The sequence below is a fragment of the Cnephaeus nilssonii genome, assembly GCF_951640355.1.
Source record: "Cnephaeus nilssonii genome assembly, chromosome: 21".
In the NCBI taxonomy this organism is placed as follows: domain Eukaryota; kingdom Metazoa; phylum Chordata; class Mammalia; order Chiroptera; family Vespertilionidae; genus Cnephaeus; species Cnephaeus nilssonii.
The window spans coordinates 36,980,234-37,002,302 of record NC_137092.1 but is presented as its reverse complement, the minus strand read 5'-3'; the positions used below and the strand labels follow the sequence as shown (position 1 = coordinate 37,002,302).

At 47.0% G+C, this 22,069-nt stretch overlaps 1 protein-coding gene across 2 annotated transcripts; it reads left to right on the top strand.

Annotated features, from left to right (window-relative positions):
- Nucleotides 1-4,221: 4,221 nt before the first annotated feature.
- On the top strand, nucleotides 4,222-20,712 carry SLAMF7 (SLAM family member 7). Of its 2 annotated transcripts, XM_079761055.1 has the most exons (7): nucleotides 4,222-4,310; nucleotides 13,768-14,100; nucleotides 16,401-16,673; nucleotides 16,890-16,997; nucleotides 17,417-17,517; nucleotides 19,422-19,484; nucleotides 20,501-20,712. In XM_079761055.1, exons 1-7 carry the CDS (start codon nucleotides 4,256-4,258, stop codon nucleotides 20,570-20,572), a joined length of 1,005 nt encoding a protein of 334 aa, XP_079617181.1. In that variant the 5' UTR covers nucleotides 4,222-4,255; the 3' UTR covers nucleotides 20,573-20,712. The 2 variants fall into 2 exon arrangements, with proteins under 2 accessions (XP_079617181.1, XP_079617182.1); XM_079761056.1 differs by lacking the exon at nucleotides 17,417-17,517.
- Nucleotides 20,713-22,069: the final 1,357 nt, after the last annotated feature.

The window sequence follows — 22,069 nt, the reverse complement described above, 5'->3', positions numbered from 1 at the left end:
AACTGCCCTCTCCTGCAGGGTTGATCACCTCCAACTGCCCTTCCTTGCAGGCCTGGTCCTTCTCAACTGCCCTCCCTTGCAAGCCAGGTGCCTCCCAATTGCCCTTTCCTGCTGGCCATCTTGTGGTGGCCATCTTGTGTTCACATGGGGGCAGGATCTTTGACCACATGGGGGCAGCTATATTGTGTGTTGCAGTGATGATCAATCTGCATATTACTCTTTTATTAGATAGGATAGAGGCCTGGTACAGGGGTGGGGGCCAGCTGGTTTGCCCTGAAGGGTGTCCTGGATCAGGTGGGGGTTCCCTTGGGGCGTGGGGCGGCCTGAGCGAGGGGCCTGTGGTGGTTTGCAGGCCGACCACGCCCCCTGGCAACCCAAGCGGAGGCCCTGGTATCTGGAATTTATTTTCCTTCTACAATTGAAACTTTGTAGCCTGGAGCGAAGCCAAGCCTGGGGCTCCCTCCGAGGCCGGCAGCCATTTCTGTTGGGGTTATAATTGAAACTTTGTTGCCTTAAGCGGGTGGGCCCGGCCAGGGTGTGCGGAAAGCTTTGCTTCCCCTGTTGCCTGTGGCAACCCTGGCCTGCTCTCTCAAGCTCCATTCTGCTGCCATTTGTTTGAATTTGTTTACCTTCTATAATTGAAACTTTGTAGCTTGAGTGGAGGCTTAGGCCTGGCAAGGGCAGGCAGAAAGCTTGGCTTCCTCTGTTACCTAGGAAACCTTGCTCTCTGTGGCTGTAGCCATCTTGGTCTGGGTTAATTTGTATGCTCACTCTGATTGGATGGTGGGCATGGCTTGTGGGCGTGGCTTGTGGGTGTGTTGGAGGTATGGTCAATTTGCATATTTGTCTATTATTAGGTAGGATTTAGTCTCATTTCTTTGGCCAAGACACCAGTTAATTAATGAATAATAGCAGTGACTGGAGAAACCTTGTTTTATTCCTGACTTTGACAGTATTGTTTCCAAAGATTCAGCATTTAAGCATAATGTTTTCTGTAGCTTCCTACAAATTCTTAAAATTATGAGTGAGTATTAAATTTTATCAACATTTTATATCTTCTGACATGGTCATATGTCATTTTGCCTTAGTGTGATGGATTTCACTTTGATAAATTTTTATGACGAGGGCCTATTCTCACAATCCTGAGATAACTGATAATTAGTCATGACATGTTTTTAATACATGAATGGATTTGATTTGTTAATGTTTCATTTATGATCTCTGCAACTTTATTCTTAAGTAATACTAGTCTATAGTGTTCTCTGTTTTAAAAAACATTTATTTATTTGTTTGTTCGTTTATTTATTTATTTACTAGAGGCCTGGTGCACGAAAATTGTGCAGGAAGGTGGGGTGTCCCTCGGCCTGGCCTGCACCCTCTCCAATCCAGGACCCCTCAGAGGATGTCCAACTGCTAGTTTAGGCCTGATCCCCAGAATTGGGACTAAACCTGCAGTCGGACATCCCTCTCACAATCCGGGACCCCTGGCTCCTAACCACTTGCCTGCCTACCTGCCTGATTGCCCCTAACTGCTTCTGCTTGCCAGCCTGATCACCTCCTTACTGCTTCCCTGCTGGCCTGGTCGCCTCCTAACTGCCCTCCTGCCAGCCTGGCTGCCCCCTAAATGCTCCCCTGCTGACCGGGCTGCCCCATAACTGCTCCCTGCCAGCCTGATCACCTCTAACGGCCTCTGCCTCAGCCCTTGCCACCATGGCTTTGTCCGGAAGGATGTCTGGAAGACGTCTGGTTTAATTAGCATATTGCCCTTCTATTAGTATAGATTACTTGGTTGTTGTTGTTAATCCTCACTCAAGGATATTTTTCCATTGATTTTCAGAGAGAGTAGAAGATACAGAGAGAAACATCAATGTGAAAGAGACACATCGATTGGTTGCCTTCCACATGTACCCTGACCAGGGCCAGGGGTCGAGCCTGAAACTGAGGTAGACTTTAAGACAAAGTGATAATGAGGGGCATTTCATAATGATAAAGGGATCAATTTATTTGGAAGGCATAACAATCATAAATGTGCATTACTAGTAATAACAGATCTTCAAAATACAAAAGGCAAAAAATTTCTTTGAGATCAATGTTCAGAAGTGTGATTGCTGGGTTATATGGTAAATATATGTTTAGTTTTTAAAGAAACTGACAAGCTTCTGACCCAGCAATTCCACTTCTGGGAATTTATTTGAAGAAATCAGAAACACTAATTTCAAAGAATATATGCACCCCTATGTTCACAGTGTGGTGATTGTGGGGGGTGGGGGAGTAAAGGGTGGGTAGAAGGACAAAGATTACATGGGAAAGTAGGAATTACAGGCATGGGGAAGTTGTCAGTGGTTACAGGTTACAGGAAATGTGTGTACCTCCAGGAATAGATTGTTTCAGCCAGGAGGTTGTAAATTCTTCCATAATGATGGGAAGTTCTCGGTTCAGGAGAATGAACTGCATTCCAGTGTTAGTATTTCATGTCCCAGGGCGTACAGCTCTCAGCCAGGTTAGAATGTGCCTTCTCTAATCAGAATAGAACAATCACAGTTAACAGAGCATGATTAATATAACTATAGCTATTAATATAACGATAACTATTCTTATAACTATAGCTATTCCCCATTATTCTATTTCTACCCCTAACAATCTTAGTATTTACTATACTGTTATTACAGAACTAGAGGCCCAGTGCACAAAATTCATGCTCGGGTACAGTCCCTAGGCCTGGCCTGTGATGAGGGCCATCTTCCCCAGCTGTGCCCCTCACTGCCACCCACCCCCAGTTCTCCAATCGCCATCAGGTAATTTGAGCCTGCTGGCTGGGGGAGAAACCAAGAGGTCTGGCATTGTGCCTGCTCACCGGCCCCGCCCCCTCTGTGTGTGGAGTGACTGGTGGGGTGGGGGCTTTGGCCTGGCACCAGCTGCTTCCCCCACCACCATCCCTGGTTCCCCGTTCACCTTTGGGCAATCAGAGCCTGCCAGCCAGGGAAAGGGACCGAGAGGTGGCCATTGCGCCTCATAGTGACTGGAGCGGTCATTCTGGTTATTCCACTATTTGGGTCAATTGGCATATGACCCTTTTATTATATAGGATGTACTCTTTCTACTTTTACAAAAAAAAAAAAAAAAGTTCGCTGTCAAACAGTATGCCATGTTAAGCCAGCAGCAGCAGCAGCCTCATACATTGTTTTTACTGCCTGTTTTGACTGCATTATTTTTAAAAATATATGTTTTGTTGATTTTTTTACAGAGAGGAAGGGAGAGGGATAGTTGGAAACATCCATGATAGAGAAACATCTATCAGCTGCCTCCTGCACGCCCCCTGCTGGGGATGTGACAGCAACCAAGGTACATGCCCTTGACCAGAATTAAACCTGGGACCCTTCAGTCCGCAGGCTGATGCTCTATCCACCGAGCCAAACCAGTTAGGGCAGACTGCAATATTTTTTCTTGTGTTTGATTGGGTTTAGGTCTACCACTTCTGCTTCCTTCTTTTAAAAAATTCACTTTAGCCCTAGCTGGTTGGCTCAGTGAGTAGAGCTTGGGCCTTCGGACTGAAGGGTCTCATGTTCAATTCCAGGCCCTGGTCGGGGTACATGTGAGAGGCAACCAATCGATGTGTCTCTCACATAGATGATTCTCTCACTCTCTGTGTGTCCCTCCCCTTCCTTTCCACTCTCTCTCTCTAAAAAAAAAAAAAAAAAAAAAAAATCAATGGAAAAAAAATCCTCTGGTAAACATTAACACACACACACACACACACACACACACACACACACACACACACAAATCACTGTAATGTCTCTGTTGACCTTTCATTCCTATTTGCTTTATTTTCTTCGTGGTTTCTCTTGATTTCCCACTTCAATATTCTTTTTTATGAAGTACCGATTGGAGCCTCTTGTCTATTGGGTTGTCTATGCCTAATTCTTAATGATGAATACGACTTCTTTATATATTAGGGATACAAGATTCTTGTGGAATAATGTATTACAAATATCTTCGCCCACTATGTGGCTTGCCTAACTCCTCTGAGCCTGCAGTTTCTTCTCTGTAAGATGGGACTTTCATCACCTTTGGGTTTCAATTTCTTTTCCCCTCCTGTACTAGCCACTGAAAAGGAGAGAAAAAAATTAGACATGACTCATTCTCATTTGTCAGTCTCATGACCCTCCTACTTACTGTAGACCCCCTTGGAGAGAAACCTGAACGCTGCAGGAGGGAAGTCGCTCAGTTGAACGACTGCCCTCCAGAGAGCAGTATGCCTGCTTCCCCAGCTAGCTTCATCCTCATCTTTCTCCTCGGCCAGCTCACAGGTGAGTCCAGCAGACCATCCTGTTCTCCTGACCGCCTTCCCCCTAGAGGCGTAGCTCTAGGTCCTGGGTCCGCTCTGGGGCTGTGACTCAACTCAGGAGGCTCTGCTCCCTTATCTGATATTGCCTTTTACATCCTCTGGTCTCTGAATCAGAGGGCAGAAAGAGACTGCAGAGAGAGGAGAAGGAAGGACTCCGGGGACCGACTCCCCTTCTGAGTGTCCAGGGAAGGAAGGGCTAGAAGAAGTGGTGCTGGGGATCAGGAGGACCTGTGTTCTACTCACAATTTCTGCCACAGATTAGATGAAGAAGGTCATCTTCCCTGGACCTTAGCCCGCCCTCCCTTTGAGGACATCTTTAAAAACAAAATAATATTATACGGGTGTATGTTTATTTTTTCATAAATATATATATTTAGCCCTGGCCTATGTTGCTAAGTGGTTAGAGTGTTAGTCTGCAAAGGGTCACAGGTTAGATTCCCAGTCAAGGGCACACACTTGGGTTACAGTTTCAATCCCTGATCCTTGGCCCTGCTCAGGGCCCATGGGGTTGGTAACCAATTAATATGTCTCTCTCACATCAATGTTTCTCTCCTTTTTTTTTTTTTCCTCTCTCTCTCCCCCTCCATCCCTCCCACTCTCTATAAAAATCAATGGAAAAAATATCTTTAGGTGAGGATTATAATATATATATATATTTAAGATATTTCCTTTAAATACATGTATAAGATACTTATATATTTTATGTTTAGAAATATATTTTTAAATGATATATAAAACAATTATATTGGTGAAGGGAAATATTTTAATTTTATCTCTCTTTCTTTATTGTTGAGAGTATTACAGGTCCTTCCCACCTCATTGCTCCCCTCCATCCAGTTCCCGCTCCACTCCAGGCCTTTACCACCCTATTTTCTGTTCCCATTGATAATACATATCTATACTAATAAAGGGTAATATGCTAATTAGACCGGGTCGACCGGACATCTTTCAGATGTCCGACTTCCTTCCAGACAAAGTCACAGTGGCAGGGGTCAAAGCAGAGGTGGTTAGGGAGATCAGGCCAGTAGGGGAGAAGATAGGGGGCGATCAGGCCAGCAGGTGAGCAGTTAGGGGATGGCCAGGCTGGCAGGGGGGCAGATAAGGGGTGGCCAGGCCAGCAGGGGAGCAGTTAGGGGGAGGCCAGGCCGGCAGGGACAGGGGGGCAGTTAGGGGATGTCCAGGCTGGCAAGGGCAGGGGGCAGTTAGGGTGTGGCCAGGTCGGCAGGGTGCGCAGTTAGGGGGTGACCAGGCAGGCAGATAGAGTAGTTAGGGGTGATCAGGCAGGCTGGCAGGGGACCAGTTAGGGGGCAACCAGTTCAGCAGGGGGGCAGTTAGGGGGCAGACAGGCTGGCAGGGGAGCAGTTAGGGGGTGACCAGGTCAGCAGGGGGCCAGTTAGGGGGTGGCTAGGTGGCAGGGGAGCCGTTAGGGGCAATCAGGAAGGCAGGTAGAGTGGTTGGGGTGATCAGGCAGGCAGGTGAGTGGTGAGGAGCCAGCAGTCCCGGATTTCAAGAGGGCTGTCCCACTGCTGGTTTAGGCTCCATCCCACAGGGATCGGGCCTAAACCAGCAGTCAGACATCTCCCAAGGGGTCCCAGATTGGAGAGGGTGCAGCCGGGCTGAGGGACCCCCCTCCCCCTCTGCAAGAATTTCATGCACTATATATATATATATATATATATATATATATATATCTCCCTAATATGCAAATAGACCAAATAGTGGAACAACCGAACAACTGGTCGCTTTGACATGCGCTGACCACCAGGGGGCATGTGCAGAACATGGCAGGTGTTGGCCACGGTGGGTTGGTGGAGCAGGTGTGCAGGGGGTGCCAGACCAAGGTGGGGTGCCGGTCTGGCACCTCCTGCTCACCTCCTCCACCAACCCACCGTTATCGGGGCAAGCCTCTTGTGGTAACTGAAAATTCTTCGCTCCCATGTGCCACGGTATATAGCTACCTAGAGCTCACACCTGCTGGCGCCGGCCCCGCTCACACTCACTGCTGCTGCTGGAGCTACTTATTGCACCCGCTGCTGGCACCTGGAGCCAGCGCCGATCGCTCAGTGCCGTCAGTGGGTGCGAGTTGGGGCTGCTGGCCCCGATCGGCTTCTCCACCTCCCCCTGCTCATGAGGGTTGATCCGGGCCAGCAGCCGCCTCTCACACCTGCTGCCAGCACTGGAGCTGCTGCTACACCCACTGCCGGCACTGGCCTCACTCACACCTGCAGCTGGCACCAGAGCCACCACTCACACCTGCTGCCAGCGCCAGTCCTGATCACTCAGCGCTGTCAGCAGGTGCAAGTGGTGGCTGTCAGCAGGTTCAAGTGGTGGCTGCCAGCCCTGATTGCTTCTGAGGGCTTCTCCACCTCCCCCTGCTCCTGAGGGGCAATCAGGGCAGCAGCCACTGCTTGCACCCACTGACAGTGCCGGCACCACTCGCACCCTCTGCTGGTGTTAGCCCCAATCGCTCTGCACAGTCAGTGGGTGTGAGTGGGGCTAGCACTGTCCTCGCATGGGAGCAGTGGCAGCAGGAGCATGGCTTCCAGCAGACAAGGGACTGGCGGCCGAGGGTGGGAGGGCCAGGCTGAAACCCGCCCCTGTGCCCACTGCAGCCTTGCATCCCACAGTTCCTTTCAAGGTGCACAAATTCGTGCACTGGGCCCCTAGTGTACATATATAAGATCTTTGGTTAACCTCTTCCTGCCCCTCCACACACCCCTTCCCTCAGAGATACATCAGTCTGTTTCATGTTTTCATGCCTCTGACACTATTTTATTCATCAGTGTATTTTGTTCATTACATTTCTTCTTTGTTTATTTTGATTTTTAGATACAATTGTTGATAGATATGTATTTACTGCCATCTTATTGTTCATATTTTTTATCTTTTTCTTCTTCTTCCTCTCTGAAAGAATACCCTTCAATATTTCATGTAATACTGCTTTTGTCGTGATCAACTCCTTTCGCTTTTTCTTGTCTGTGAAGCTCTCTATCTGAACTTCAATTCTAAATGATAGCTTTGCTGGGTAAAGTAATCTTGATTGTAGGTTCTTGCTTTTCATCACTTTGAATATTTCTTGGCACTCCTTTCTGGCCTGCAAAGTTTCTGTTGAGAAATCAGCTGACAGTCATATGGGCACTCCCTGTAGGAAACTAACTGCTTTTCTCTTGCTGCTTTTGAGGTTCTCTCATTGTCTTTAACCCTTGGCATTTTAATTATGATGTATCTTGGTGTGGGCCTCTTTGAGTTCATCTTGGTTGGGACTCTCCATGCTTCTTGGACTTGTAAGTCTATTTCTTTCAGTCTCAATAAGCTTTCTTCTTTACTTCTCTAGGTGTAGGACTTCCATTCAGCCAGATTTCAGGCAGTTCTGAATGATGGTTGCTCTGTATTTTAGCTGTAATTTTGATGTGGTTGTGGGAGGCAGCATTTACCTAGGCCACCATCTTGGTTCTCTAATTTTATCTCTTAAACCAAGCATTTTTGTTTGTTTCATTAATTCTCATCTGAGAAATGTGTTTTTTGTTGTTGTTGTTGTTTGTTTTTAAGAGAGAGAGTGGAAGGGAGGGGTGTGGAGAGCGAGAAAAAAAAAATCAGTGTGAGATCTATTGGTGGCTTCTCGCACTTGTGAACCAGGTACGTGCCCTTGGCTGGGAATCAAACCCCTAACTCTTCAGTGCACAGGCCCATGCTTTAACCACTGAGCACACTGGCCAGGGCTTAACCCAAACAGTTTAATCAGTCCCTATGTAGAAAACAAACTCATATTGGTCCTACAAAACAAACTCAGTTTGGCTTAGTGGATAGAGCAATAGCCTGCAGACCAAAGTGTCCCAAGTTCGATTCTGGTCAAGGGCACATACCTTGGTTGCAGGCTTTCCCCTGGCTCTGGCCCTGGCCATCGCTCGTATAGGAGGCAGCCAATTGATGTGCTTCTCTCACATCAATGTTTCTCTCTGTCATTCCTTCTCTCTTCCACTCTCCCTTAAAAAAAAAAAAGGAAAAATATCCTAGGGTAAAGATTAACCAAAAAAAAGGAGGAGGGGGGGAATAAAAATAAAAATAACTCGTATTGCCCTAATCGGTTTGGCTCAGTGGATAGAGTGTCGGTCTGCGGACTGAAGGGTCCCAGGTTCGATTCCGGTCAAGGGCATGTACCTTGGTTGCGGGCACATCCCCAGTAGGGGGGTGTGCAGGAGGCAACTGATCGATGTTTCTCTCTCATTCGATGTTTCCAACTCTCTATCCTTCTCCCTTCCTCTCTGTAAAAAAAAAAAAAAAAAAAATCAATAAAATATGTAAAAAAAATAACATATTGTAGGTACTTTATGTTTAAGGCCATGAAGGACTGGAAACTTCCTCCACCTGTCACAGTGCTCAGGTCTGAACATTTTACTACCCTCAGGGATGTCAGAACAGATCAGGAGCTCCATAAGTTAGGAGTACACCTCCGGTCATCAGACTCCGGGGTACCTCCAGCAGATGTCTCTGAAGATCTGACAGAGCTGATTTGTTTACACGTGCCCCAGGCCTGCGTGAAGTGATCTGGCCAAGACCACACAGCCAGCCCTCCCAGTCCTTTCTTCCCCACCACCTGGCCTCACCAGCTGTTCAGCCTGAGCAGACACGCGCCCTCCTTGAGTTCATTAGTAGTTTATTTAGGAAGCCCCCGGTTCTAAGCAGTTGATCCTAAAATAGGTTCTCACCTTATAAACTTTTTCCCAGAACAGAAATAGTGATTAATGTGAAACTTAGAGAAGGGGTAGTGGGGGAGGACATGGCGGGTACTCACCTAACACCTGAACTGTGGGCAGACTTGGGGGAGCAGGTTAAGGGGTGGAGGTGATAACCCGAAGGAAAGGCAAGTGGCAAAGGGAGGGAGCTCTTTCTACGATGGAGGGCATCTGAAAGCGGACTCTTCTGATACCAAAAGTATCAGTGTCTTGGCCAGAGCAGAAGGCAAAGTGTCTCCTGCCCCAGCTCCCTTCACCTCTGAAGGCAGGGCTATTAGTGACTGCTCCCTGCATGGTGTGAAGTAATCAGTGACTGGTCTGTAGGCATCAGGTTCCAGACCAACCTCCTGAGAAGCTTACCTTGCCAAGAAGCTATGCCAAAACTAAAATCTGTGTGTTTTGTTTTTTTTCCAGTCTTAGCCTTCCTTACGAAAATGAGACAAATAAAAAGAAGTAGCTTTAAGGTGTGTTCCCTATAAACACCCTCCCCGCCCCTTGTCCTGCTTCCCACCGTGTTGCAGACTGCTCCGTACTTCCCCAAAACCGTATGCACACTTCCTCCTCCCCCAAATCCTGGCCAATATAAATAAAGGTTGTTCTCTTTCTCCTATGAAAGTTGAGAACACCGAAACTCCAAGTGGTAAGCGGTGAGGCGGCAGCGGACAGAACGCAGGCCTCTGAGACAGAGGAATTAACTCACTTCTCATCCCGCTTCTCTCATTTTCAAGTCTGGGGACTTGGGGACGTTCCTTAGCATCTTGTAGCCCCAGGGTCCTCAACGGTAACGTGCAGCTTCACCTCTATCTCACGGAATTGCTTTGGGGATCAAGGAAGATAATGCCCATTACACTAGTGTTTGTTGCTGGAGTTGTTATTATGAAGGAACCAGAAGGAAACCCAGCTCTCCTGACTTCCGGTTAACCCAGAGCTCTCAAGTGTTCACACCACTCCACGTGCCTGGGAGAAGAAGCCAGCTCCCACCCTCCTGGGTGATCTGGAAGCAAGTGCCTATAGACTTTGGCTAATTCACAGCAAAAGGCTCTGTCCAATAGCCACCCTGAGGAACACCTCCTTGTGAAGAATTTAAAGTAAAACATAAATGACTGGTGGATTCTTACTGGGTGGGTGTGAGAAAGAGCTGGAGACTTCCTCGGGGAAGGGCTTTGAGCTGGGCATTGTGGGTCTTGAATGCAGTTGGAGAAGCCGAGAGAATGACACAGCACAAACACAAGCTGGTGAGGTGGGAGGTAAATGGGATCCAGTGAGGAAAGAGGACTGGCTGCTTGTCTGTTGGTAGCAGGTGGGTGGCAGTTCTGGGCTTCCTATCTTCTCACAGCATCCTATGGTCATCCTGGCCTTAGAGCCAAAGTCCTGGGCTTCTCTCAGAGACAATCAGCCCAGGTTATGTGATTGCCCTGGATTAATTACCATGCCCGAGGAAGGCTGCCACCCGAGCTGGGAGCCTGCCGTTCTTACCCAACCACCCGGAGGCCACACAACGAGGAAGGGGTGAAATGGATGCAAATGAGGCAAGTTACACCATTCACTACACTGACGCAGTGTGGGGGTCAGATGAGTGTCATGGGGCCAAATCTTCCCAGGTCTTGTAAGCGTTAGTAGCCACTCATGGTCTAGGCAGTGGTTCTCATGCTTTCTAATGCCGTGACCCTTTAATACAGTTCCTCATTTGTGGTGACCACCAACCATAAAATTATTTTTGTTGCTACTTCATAATTGTCATTTTGCTACTGTTATGAATTGTAATGTAAATATCTGTGTTTTCCAATGGTCTTAGGCTCTACAGCAGTGGTTCTCAACTTGTGGGTTGCAACAGCAATGGTTCTCAACCTGTCGCGACCCACAGGTTGAGAACCACTAGCAGGGTCACCTAAGACCATCAGAAAACACAGATAATTACATTACGATTCATTAACAGTAGCAAAATGACAGTTATGAAGTAGCAATGAAAATAATTTTATGGTTGGGGGTCACCACAACATGAGGAACTGTATTAAAGGGTCGAGGCATTAGAAAGGTTGAGAACCACTGCTCGAGAGTCAGCTGATCCCACAGTTATGTTAAGTACCCCCATTGTATTTTCCCCAAGCACTAGTTATACTCTCCTTTTTATAACACGTAGTTATCAGATGATAATCTCCCAACCCCATGGCTGGCTTGCCCCCCAGTTATATCCTCAGCTCCTAAACAGTGCCTGGCATAAATATGGAACCAAAAAAATTCTTGTTAAAGAGAGAAATGACTGAATGAGAAAAGCATGACCTACCTAGTCGTGGTAAACTCTATAGGGTCACACTGGCAGGGTCACACTGGCAGGCAGAGGAGCCATCACAGAAAGGGGAAATGCAGTCAAGTTTGGGGCAGCTTTGAGAAGTCTTTTATTTCTACATCACTTTTCACAGTAAATTGGGAAGGGGGCACAAAACTTGTTGGGACTCACCCCCTTATTCTCTAAACTCACGTTTAGGGACTGGCATGGGGCTACTTTCTTCTTTCATGATCTCTCTTCCCTCCTGAAGATACAATTAAGATAGAACAATATACTCTATCTAGACTCGTGTTGGCAATTTGTACTGTCATCCTCCAGTTTCATTTGAACTATGAATGTGGAGACATCTATCTATCTATCTATCTATCTATCATCTATCTATCTATCTATCTATCTATCTATCTATCTATCTATCTATCATCTATCTATCTATCTATCTATCTATCATCTATCTATCTATCTATCTATCTATCATCTATCTATCTATCTATCTATCTATCTATCTATCATCTATCTATCTATCTATCTATCATCTATCTATCTATCTATCATCTATCTATCTATCTATCTATCTATCTATCATCTATCTATCTATCTATCTATCTATCTATCTATCTATCTATCATCTATCTATCTATCATCTATCTATCTATCTATCTATCATCTATCTATCTATCATCTATCTATCTATCTATCTATCTATCTATCATCTATCTATCTATCTATCTATCTATCTATCTATCTATCATCTATCTATCTATCTATCTATCTATCATCTATCTATCTATCTATCTATCTATCATCTATCTATCTATCTATCATCTATCTATCTATCTATCTATCTATCTATCTATCTATCTACATTTATATATATATAAAGCCAGTGTCCATGACAACCAGGACAACCAAATGACTGGTCACCATGAGGTGTATTGAGCACCTCTCGTTCCCTCCCCCACACCCCTCAGGCTCCGAGCAGCAAGGTTGGTGGTGGACAGGCGGGGCAGTGAGCGGTGAGCGGCGCTGGGGCGGTGGGCAGGTGGGTGGGGCTGCAAACAGCAGCGGGCTACCACACTGGATTGCTCGGGGGCCTCTAGTTTTCTTATATCACCGCATAATTGACACCTTTTGGCATTTACCCTGAGAACACAGCATGTGTGCTACAGCAGGAAAGCCACATACTAGCAGTTTTGTCACCTCCCTAAAACCTCAGGTGAAGAAAAAGTTACTCACAGTTGCCCTAAATGCAGGAATTACACCTACTTGAGGGCAAGTGATACCCAACCTTTATTTGACTGTAAAATATTAATTCCTTCATCTCTGTTGTTGAAGTGAAAGAATAAATGCATTAACTGATCCATCAAGAATTAAAAATAAAATTTATTTCATCTGTAACTACTTTGGTACCCTTGAGGTGATCAGAGAGTAACTGAAAAACCATCCTACCTTAGCATTAAGGAGGCAGGGAGAGCAGTTGTTTGAAAAATCAGATTTCTTAACAGGATGATTTGATAAAGGCCTGAGGGACTCAAAGAATATATCCACTGACCGATAAATTATAGGGAGAATAATGCGTGTGTTTTGTGTATGTGTGTTCTGCTTTTCGAAAATACTCCACATTGCATTTATTTACTTATTTATTTATTTATTTATTTATTTATTTATTTTTAACTTATCTTTATGACTCCCTTTCCCCCGCATTGACACCCTCCCCCCACACCCACAGCCTTCCCTATCCCCTTCCTCCTCCTCCTCCCCCCTCCCCCCGCCCAGGAGAATAATGTTTGAAAACAGGAATTGCCTCCTAAAAGGCATTTACCCAGGGAGAGGAACCAGTTCTTTTGAAAATAAATTTAGCAAAAATGTTGGTCAAGATCCCAGACCATACCTGGGTTGCAGAATCCCCGCCCGGGGTTGAGGCATGTGTGGGAGGCAACTGATTGATGTGTCTCTCTCACATTAATGTTTCCCTCTCTCCCCCTCCCTCTCTCCTATCCATTCTCTCTAAAAATCTCTCTGGGGGAGCTGAACTAGATGCGGGTGAGGAAGGAGAGCTTTCCTGACTTGGGGCAGAGGTTTGGAGTGGAGACTTGGACTGTAACCTCCCAGGTCTCCTCCTCCAGGAGCGTGTCAGGGATGGAGCTGGGTCTCGTGCTCTACCTCAGAGCTTTGTCTTCAGCCAGAGGCCTCTGGGAGTGGGGTGGTTCACCGAGCCACTCCTTTCAGGAGGAGTTCTGGCCTCAATGCCTTCAGGTGAAGGAGGTTCCAAAAGGTTTCCCAGGGGCCGGGTGGGTTGGACGGAGAGGCTTGCTGGGGACCTTTCTAGAGCCCAAAGGGGCCGAGTAATTGCTGGAAAGAGCAGGGACTCGCGTTCATTTTATGGTTCTCTGTGTCTGCAGGACCCGCAGCCTCTGGAGCCCAGAAGGAGCTGGTTGGTGCCGTTGGTGGGTCTGTGACTTTCCCTCTGACACACTCACAAGATCGGATTGACAGCGTTATCTGGTTCTTTGAAGGTGTTACTCTTGTCACCATACAGCCGACAACGACAGACAAACCAGACACTGTCATAGTGACTAAAGGTCACAACAAGGAAAGGGTAGCCTTCTCGCACGGGAACTACTCCCTGAAGCTCAGCAAACTGAGCAAGAATGACTCGGGTGCCTACTCAGTCCAAATACACAGCTCGTCCCTCCAGGAGCCCATCACCCAGGAGTATGGGCTGCGGGTCTATGGTGAGTACAGTGACTGCCCAGGTAATGTGGTAAACTCCCTGAGATTGGAGATGTTTAAGCACAGGCAGGATAGACACTTGGCACGAATGTGGAAGACGGAACTCCTGCATGGTTGAAGTAGATGTAGCTGACTTCTGAAATCCCCTTCCACTCAGAGGTTCTGTAAGAGGCGGTGTGGTGCAACAGGTGGGTGAAATGGGAAGTGCAATCACACAGGTCAAATGCTGGCTTCTCTATTTACTAGTTGCATGGTCTTAGCCAAGTTACTTAAGCTCTCTGAAACTTAGTTTCCGTAATTGTAATGGGGAGGAAAGTGATACCTGTGGTAGAAAGATTATCGGGTATAAACGTCAATCACACCTCTTCCTCCTCAGATTCCAATCAATTGAGAAATAGACACAAGAATTGAAAGAAGGATAAAAATAGCTCTAGTTTGCCTTGTCTAGGTGGCTCAACTGGTTGGGCATCTTCGCTCACACTGAAAGATTGTAGGTTGGATTCCCAGTCAGGACTCATACGTAGATTGTGAGTTTGATCCCTGGTGGGAGCAAATACTTGAGGCAACCGATTGATGTCTCTCTCTCTCTCTCTCTCTCTCTCTCTCTCTCTATCTCTATCTCTTTTTCTTCTCTTCCTCTCTCTCTAAAAATTAATAAAAACATATCCTTGGGTGAGGATTATAAAAAATAAATTTTAAAAAAGCATTCTTTTTTTTCTTTTAAAGCAATCTAGGAGAAATATTTTCCCCCAAGTCTAGACCTTGGAGCCCATTCAAGAAAGATGAATTTATAAAACAATTATTCAACCACTAGCTACAAGAATAGCTGCCTCACTCACTGAGATGCAATATCACAGACACCAGGAGATGACTCTCCAGGTTTACTTGTAGGAGGTAGGCCATTCACCTTGATCCAGGTGTGTCTTCCATATATACACAGCTGAAGGGAGCAGAAGAATGCATTCTGCAGGCATACTAGCTAGGGGAAGGGGAAAAAGGGCAAATCACATTTAGCAGCAATCTTCACAGTTCAACCCACAAGTACAGAAATGTGGATGATAGACCATCTCAGCAATGGCTCATCCTCTGAGGGAGAGGAGTGAGCACCAAGTAGGGAGGGGCCTCAGAAGTGTTGTTCATCCAGAAGAGTTCAGGGAAAGTCTCTCCAAGGAAGCCTAAGGACAAAGAAATGGAGAGCCTCTAAAAAAAGATAAAATTAGCTTACATCTAAAATACATTTAACACAATGCTTGCCATATGGCTGGGCTTAGTAACTGGCAGCTGCATTCTTGTTGACTTGTTATTATTTACAAGAGGCTCGGTACATGAAATTCATACGGGGCGGGGGGAGGGGGGGAGCGGGGGCACAGCCCGGCCTGCACTCTCTCACAATCCAGGACACCTTGGGGGATGTCTGACTGCCAGTTCAGGGATTGGGCCTAAACTGGCAGTCGGACATCTCTCTCGCAATCTGGGATTGCTGGCTCCTAGCTGCTGGCATGCCTGCCTGCCTGATCACCCCTAACCACTCTGCCTGCCTGCCTGATTGCCCCTAACAACTCTGCATGCCTGCCTGATCACCCCTAACCACTTGCCTGCCTGCCTCATCAGCCCTAACCACTTGCCTGCCTACCTGATCACCCCTAACCACTCTACCTGCCTGATCGCCCCTAACTATTCGCCTGCCTGCCTGATCACCCCTAACTGCTTGCCTGACTGCCTGATTGCCCCTAACCACTCACCTGCCTGCCTCATCACCCCTAACCACTCGCCTGCCTGACTCATTGCCCCTAACCACTTGACTGACTGCCTGATCGCCCCTAACCCCTCTGCCTGCCTGATTGCCCCTAACCAGTCACCTGCCTGTCTGATCGCCCCTAACCACTCTGCTTCCCTGTCTGATTACCCCTAACTGCTCGCCTGCCTGCCTGATCACCTCTAACTGCTCGCCTGCCTGCATGATCACCTCTAACTGCTTCTGCCTTGGCCCCTGCCATGTGGCTTCCTCTGGAAGGATGTCCGGAAGGATGTCTGGAAGGTCGTTCAGTTGTTAGGTCTAATTAGCATATTATGCTTTTATTATTATAGATATTACTATTGTTGTTGCTGCTGTATAGCTATGGACAAGCAGACCTAGATAGTTCTCTTTTCCAGATAAGAATGAGAATTCTGCTCTAAATTGCCACTTCTGCTCCACTCTGCAGCACCTCGAAGAGGTTCAGGTCCAGAGCTTATAGAATAATTTAGGAAAAGAGTGCTATAGGCATAGTTTCCACCTTGGTTGTCCATTTCTCTTTTATAGAGCACCTATCAAAGCCCCAAATCACCTTGGGTCTGCAGAACAATAAAAATGGCACCTGTGTGACCAATCTGACATGCTTCGTGGAACGGGGAGGAGAGGATGTGACTTACAGCTGGAAGTCCTTGGGGAAGACCTCCAATGAGTCCCATAATGGTTCCACCCTCCCCATAACCTGGATGCTGGAGGAAAAGGACATGACCTTCATCTGCATGGCCAGGAACCCCGTTAGCAGCAACTCTTCAAACCCCATCTTTGCCCGGAAGCTCTGTGAAGGTGACTGTCTCCCCCCTTTCTCTAGAAGCCTAAAGTCTCAGGAGCTCTGCCTTCTTTAGCTCCTGGTCCCCATGGGAATGGGCCCTGTGTAAAAACGGGGGGCCCGTGGGAAGTCACCGGACTGGGAGAAAAATAGCAGTTGCTCTAAAAGTTGGGTCATTTTCCTTAGCCGACTCTGATTCCTTCCCTGGGCCTCCCCCCATTCTCTCTTTAAAGGTGTTGCTGGTGACCTAGATTTCACCACGTGCCTGTGGATTTCCTTGCTGCTCGTTGTCCTTGTACTGGTGTTAATTATTTTGATGATATGGAGACAAAGAGGAAAAGGTAGAGCATGTACCATTTTTGTCTTTACCTTCATTCATGCACTTTCTCCCTCATTAATTCAACAAACTGGTGGTAGGCCTAAGGATACAGAAATGAAGAGGTCCTACTCTCTGCCTCAGGGAGAACACCATCAGCCTGCATCCCTTAGTTCTGGCTTCTCTCCTAAGGCCAAGGTCCTTCCAGGTCTCTCCCCAGTGCCTACCCCTTTCAGAGCCTGGGAAGTAATGAGGGTAACCAGAAAATCCTGGGATTTTCCTGGGGTTAGCACTTAAAGTCCCCTGCCCTGGAATAACCCTTTAGTTACAGGGAAACCAGTATAGATGGTCGCTCTAAGTAGGTTGTCAGATGGAGTGGTGAGCCAATGGGGGTAGTGAGTGGAAGGAGGGGCCAACTCTGATTCTCTTCCAACTTGGTTGTAGAGTCCATTGAAGAGAAGAGAGTGGACACTCATCCGGAAATTCTTAACTGCTATCCCCCTTCTGGAGAGACCTCAGAGTATGATACAATCTCTAACCCAAATGTGAGTCCATTCCTATATTTTTGGGGGCCTTATCCTCCTCTCTGAGGCCCTTCTTGTTTTACTTGAGGTTTTCCCATGGATTTGGACAACATGGGAGATGAGGATATACAATCCTTGAAACCCAACGCACCGTGTCTCCCCCGAGTCTTTGTGGATTCTTTCTTATGCAGAAGCTGGTGACCTCTGGGTCACCTGGTTCCGATCCAACCAGTAATGCTCACACTGTGATCTGTGGAATTACCCCTTCTCTCCACAGTTCACAATAGCTACTCAACAGCTCCTCAGCAGGCCTGCTTCCATTTGCATAGGACACCAGGCAGAGTAGTGTGGTTTTGACATGACATTTGCGTGTGAGGCCAGTAGACTGGACCTAGAGATGCCTTTTTCTCAAGAAGCCATCAGAAAAGGACTCAGAAGGTCCCTGGTGGCTCTGGGCCACACTCAAGGCTTCCCAAGTGTGGGTCACCAAACTACAGCAAATGAACACAAGGTTAATCCAAAGGAAACTCGTTGAAAAGAAGAGTATAAAGATAACGTTTGGCAAAAGCTAGATAAACAGAGGCAATCTGGAGACGTGAAGTAGAGAACTTCAAAAGTTCCCCTTCCCCCTTCCCCCTGCCAAGAACAATCACTGCAGTCCAGGCTGGACTGGCTCCTCCGTGGTCATGGGGGGCTTTTCCCCAGAGGCCCATGTAATAAAATTAACACCTTAGAGCAGGCGTCCTCAAACTACGGCCCGCGGGCCACATGCGGGTGTTTTTGCCATTTTGATTTTTTACTTCAAAATAAGATATGTGCAGTGTGCATAGGAATTTGTTCCTAGTTTTTTTAAAACTATAGTCCGGCCCTCCAACGGTCTGAGGGACAGTGAACTGGCCCCCTGTTTAAAAAGTTTGAGGACCCCTACCTTAGAGCCTCCGGATGCCAGTTTCACTCCAGCCTCCTACTCTTACCTACAACTTTTCCAAGAGGAGACCCTACATGTCCTCTCTGAAGGTGTTAGTGTCCCGAGAGCTCTTTTCTTCCTGTAGAGAGACTGCTCTGTGCTGCACTCAGCCTGGCTTCTGTCAGAATTGATCACTTTCTGGTGCATCCTCCCTGCTGGAGACACGTTCCCAGGAGACCACAGGACTGGATGTCCTGGATGTTCAGGAATAAACTTCATTGATCCAGGAGACTTTTCACCAGCCTAGAAGGAGCTTTTGTTATTGCCGTTATTGTTTTGTTTCGTTCTGTCCCATCAGGCATCTTTACGGACTGGTTCCAAAGGCCCTCCTGACTGATGACAAGGTTTATTTGCAACAATTAACAATATTACTTCAAAAATTATCCTTTAATCACCTTGGAGGCTCATAGCTCATGGGACTTACATAGCTTACATATATATATATATATATATATATATATATATATATATATATATATATTTAAAAAATATATTTTTATTGATTTCAGAGAGGAAGGAAGAAGGAGAAAGAGAGAAAGAAACATCAATGATGAGAGAGAATCACCGATCAGCTGCCTCCTGCTGGGAATCGAGCCTGCAACCCGGGCATGTGCCCTTGACCAGAATCGAACCCAGGACCCTTTAGTCCGTAGGCCAACACTCTATCCACTGAGCCAAACTGGCTAGTGCTGTATCTTATATATTTTAAGTTCGCTTAAACACAACACAGTTTTAAAATAATCTAATTATTTTGTAAACAAGTTATTAATAATTATAATTACAGTCGTCAACAAGAGCACTTCCCACTACCCATTCCTGTTCCCGAACCCTCTGTCCCTCCTGCTTTCTCCTCCCTTCTCTGCTTTCTTTCCTTTGGATTCTCGGCATCTCTTTGGCCTTGTTTATGTGACCCAAGGATGGATGATGATTTCTTCTCCTTCTTCTTCTTTTTTAATAGACAACTATTCCAGAGGAAAATTCAATAAATTCTCTTTATTCCACAGTGCAAATACCCCAAAAGGTAAGAATCATGAGAGCCAAATTTCATCTTAGTTGTTCTATCACTTTTGCTAGTTCAGGCTTAGCTTAAAATTTCTCGGGCCCCAGTGATTTCATGTTTCCTGGTCTGGAATTAGAAGCTCCCCAGGATGTCCCCATTTCCTTTGCTTACAATTACATAGAATATAGAGACTAGAAGAGAATTATGCTTAGGAATCAAATGGGGGTAATGTGGAACAAAACAGAGTAGGAGAGAGCTTCTAGGTAAGAATGATAGAAAATTCAGCAGGACCCTGGCTGGGGACACGGATAAGGTAAAAGGCCATGGCGAGGCTGTGCTCCAGCTTGCTTCTGAGCCACCAGTAAGCTGGAAGCAGGAGAGATGTGCTTTGCTTTTCCGTATTCTACCTACGATGCATCTGGTCTGCACACTCCCCTGAGTCTAACTGCGAAGGGAGTAAGCTTTAGAGTTTATTCCTTCACAGATCACACTTGGCAGACACAGTGAGGCCTTCTGTCTCCCCTTCGGACCAGATCAGAAAAGATGAGAATGGGGAAAGCAGTTTACTTGGTAAAAGGAAAGGTTGGTTCTGGTGGATTATCGGAAGAAAAGTTCAGCTCCTTAAGCCAGTGGTCGGCAAACTGCGGCTCGCGAGCCACATGCGGCTCTTTGGCCCCTTGAGTTTTTAGCAAAGGCCAGCTTAGGAGTACCCTAATTAAGTTAATAACAATGTACCTACCTATACAGTTTAAAAATTTTGGCTCTCAAAAGAAATTTCAATCGTTGTACTGTTGATATTTGGCTCTGTTGACTAATGAGCTTGCTGACCACTGCCTTAAGCATTCAACAAGATAAATGTGGGTTAACCTCAGGCACGGTTTCTCTAAGGTCAGAGTGATCACACGGTGGAGCAGGCGCAGTTGGGAGGCTTGGGTTAACCTTGGCAGTAAAGAGTATCTGGGGTGGAGGGCTCACCTGTGAGGGACACGGAGGCCTGCCTACCTTCAGCGCTCTGCATTCTTGTGTTTGCCTGGCAGATGGAGAAACCTCACTCACTGCCCACGTCGCCAGACAAATCAACGCTTTTTATCTATGAGAAAGTCATCTAAACAGCACTGCGCTCCCTCCTGTGCCATCACAAAGAAAGCAAACGAATTCACTGACACAACCAGAAAGACTGAGGAAGGACAAAGAACACTGAGTTCCTTCCTGGAAAACTATCCTTTTGAATTAGCTAATCTATAATAATAAGGCATAATATGCTAATTAGACCGGACAGCCGAACGACCTTCTGGACAAAGCCGTGGCAGCAAGGGCTGAGGCAGAGAAGGTTAGGGCGATCGGGCATGCAGGCGAGTAGTTAAGGGTGATGAGGCATGCAGGCGAGTGGTTAGGGATGATGAGGCAGGTATGCAGGCGAGCGGTTAGGAGCCAGCGATCCCAGATTGTGAAAGGGTACAGGCCGGGCTGAGGGATATTTATTCCCCTGAACAAAGACGTTCACTCTCTTGGTTGCTCTTGACTCCTGACGTGTGGGGCTCCCTCGCTCCCGCTTCCTGCATTTGCCATGGCCATGTGGACCCCACACACAATGGACTAATGGACTGTCACTAGCCTGATGCTGAGCGGGACCCGGCTGCAACATGGAACGGAAACCCTGGACCCCAGTTCTGATTTAGCTTCACTGAAACTCCAGCTCCACGTCCTCTAGGAAGGGAGGGGGACCTCAGAAGCCCCGGGAAGTCTCCTCAAACCCAGAAGATGTAATTATGTCTTCCTGGATATGTGACGGTGAATTTGTCAGCCAAACCCAAGCAAGGAGCTTGAAGTGTCTCTGCTGAAATACAAGTGCAGTGTCACACAAAGGAATGATGGCTTCACCCCAGGGCTTAGAGGTCGGGAATAGTTCAAGGGTCTGGTTGTCAAGAGGCAAACATGTACGAAGAGCAGAAGCAGACATAGCAGCCGGAAACAGATTCATTAACTAACTCCTTAACTGTGTGCCTGGTACTGTGCTGAGCTTACACTGGTTTTGGCCAGTCATGCTCTCGTGCAATTGGCCCCTCATGAACTATTTCTGTGTCAGTCCCAGGAGGCCTGGCCACCGATTCCCAACACCCAGGGCGTCAGCCCCGGGTCCACAGGACGTGGGGGTCAAAGTGCACAAGGACAGAGAAGCCAGGTGGAAGACTGGGTTTCGCTGGATGGAAACTCAGAAGCGTGCCCGGAGGAGGCGGAGAAAAGGGAACCCTCGTGCACTGCTGGCGGGAATGCAGACTGGTGCAGCCTCTGTGGAGAACGGTGCCAAGTTTCCTCAAAAAGGAAAAAATGGAACTGCCTCTTGACCCAGTGATCCCACTTCTGGGAATATAGTGTTTCACAAAACACTAATGCGAAACATTATGGACAAAAAGGGCCACATGCTAAACTTGACAAGCTCTGGGGAGGCCTCAGAGACCGAGAGTAACCACAGAGGATGGTCTCAAATTAAAACTTTTGGACTGAAAGCAGTTTATGGCAGGTGGCCATGCCCTAATGCTAGAATCTCCCCTGACAAAGGCCAGTCTTCACCTTAACGAAGACTGTCGTCTTTTTGCACCTGGAAT

What these genes read in the sequence shown, in the direction of transcription:
- SLAMF7 (XM_079761055.1), top strand. Translation starts at nt 4,256, where the DNA reads ATGCCTGCTTCCCCAGCTAGCTTCATCCTCATCTTTCTCCTCGGCCAG. An exon ending in ATACAATCTCTAACCCAAAT is followed by an intron (nt 17,518 to 19,421) that starts GTGAGTCCATTC and finishes CTTTTTTAATAG; the next exon opens with ACAACTATTCCAGAGGAAAA. An exon ending in CAGTGCAAATACCCCAAAAG is followed by an intron (nt 19,485 to 20,500) that starts GTAAGAATCATG and finishes TTTGCCTGGCAG; the next exon opens with ATGGAGAAACCTCACTCACT.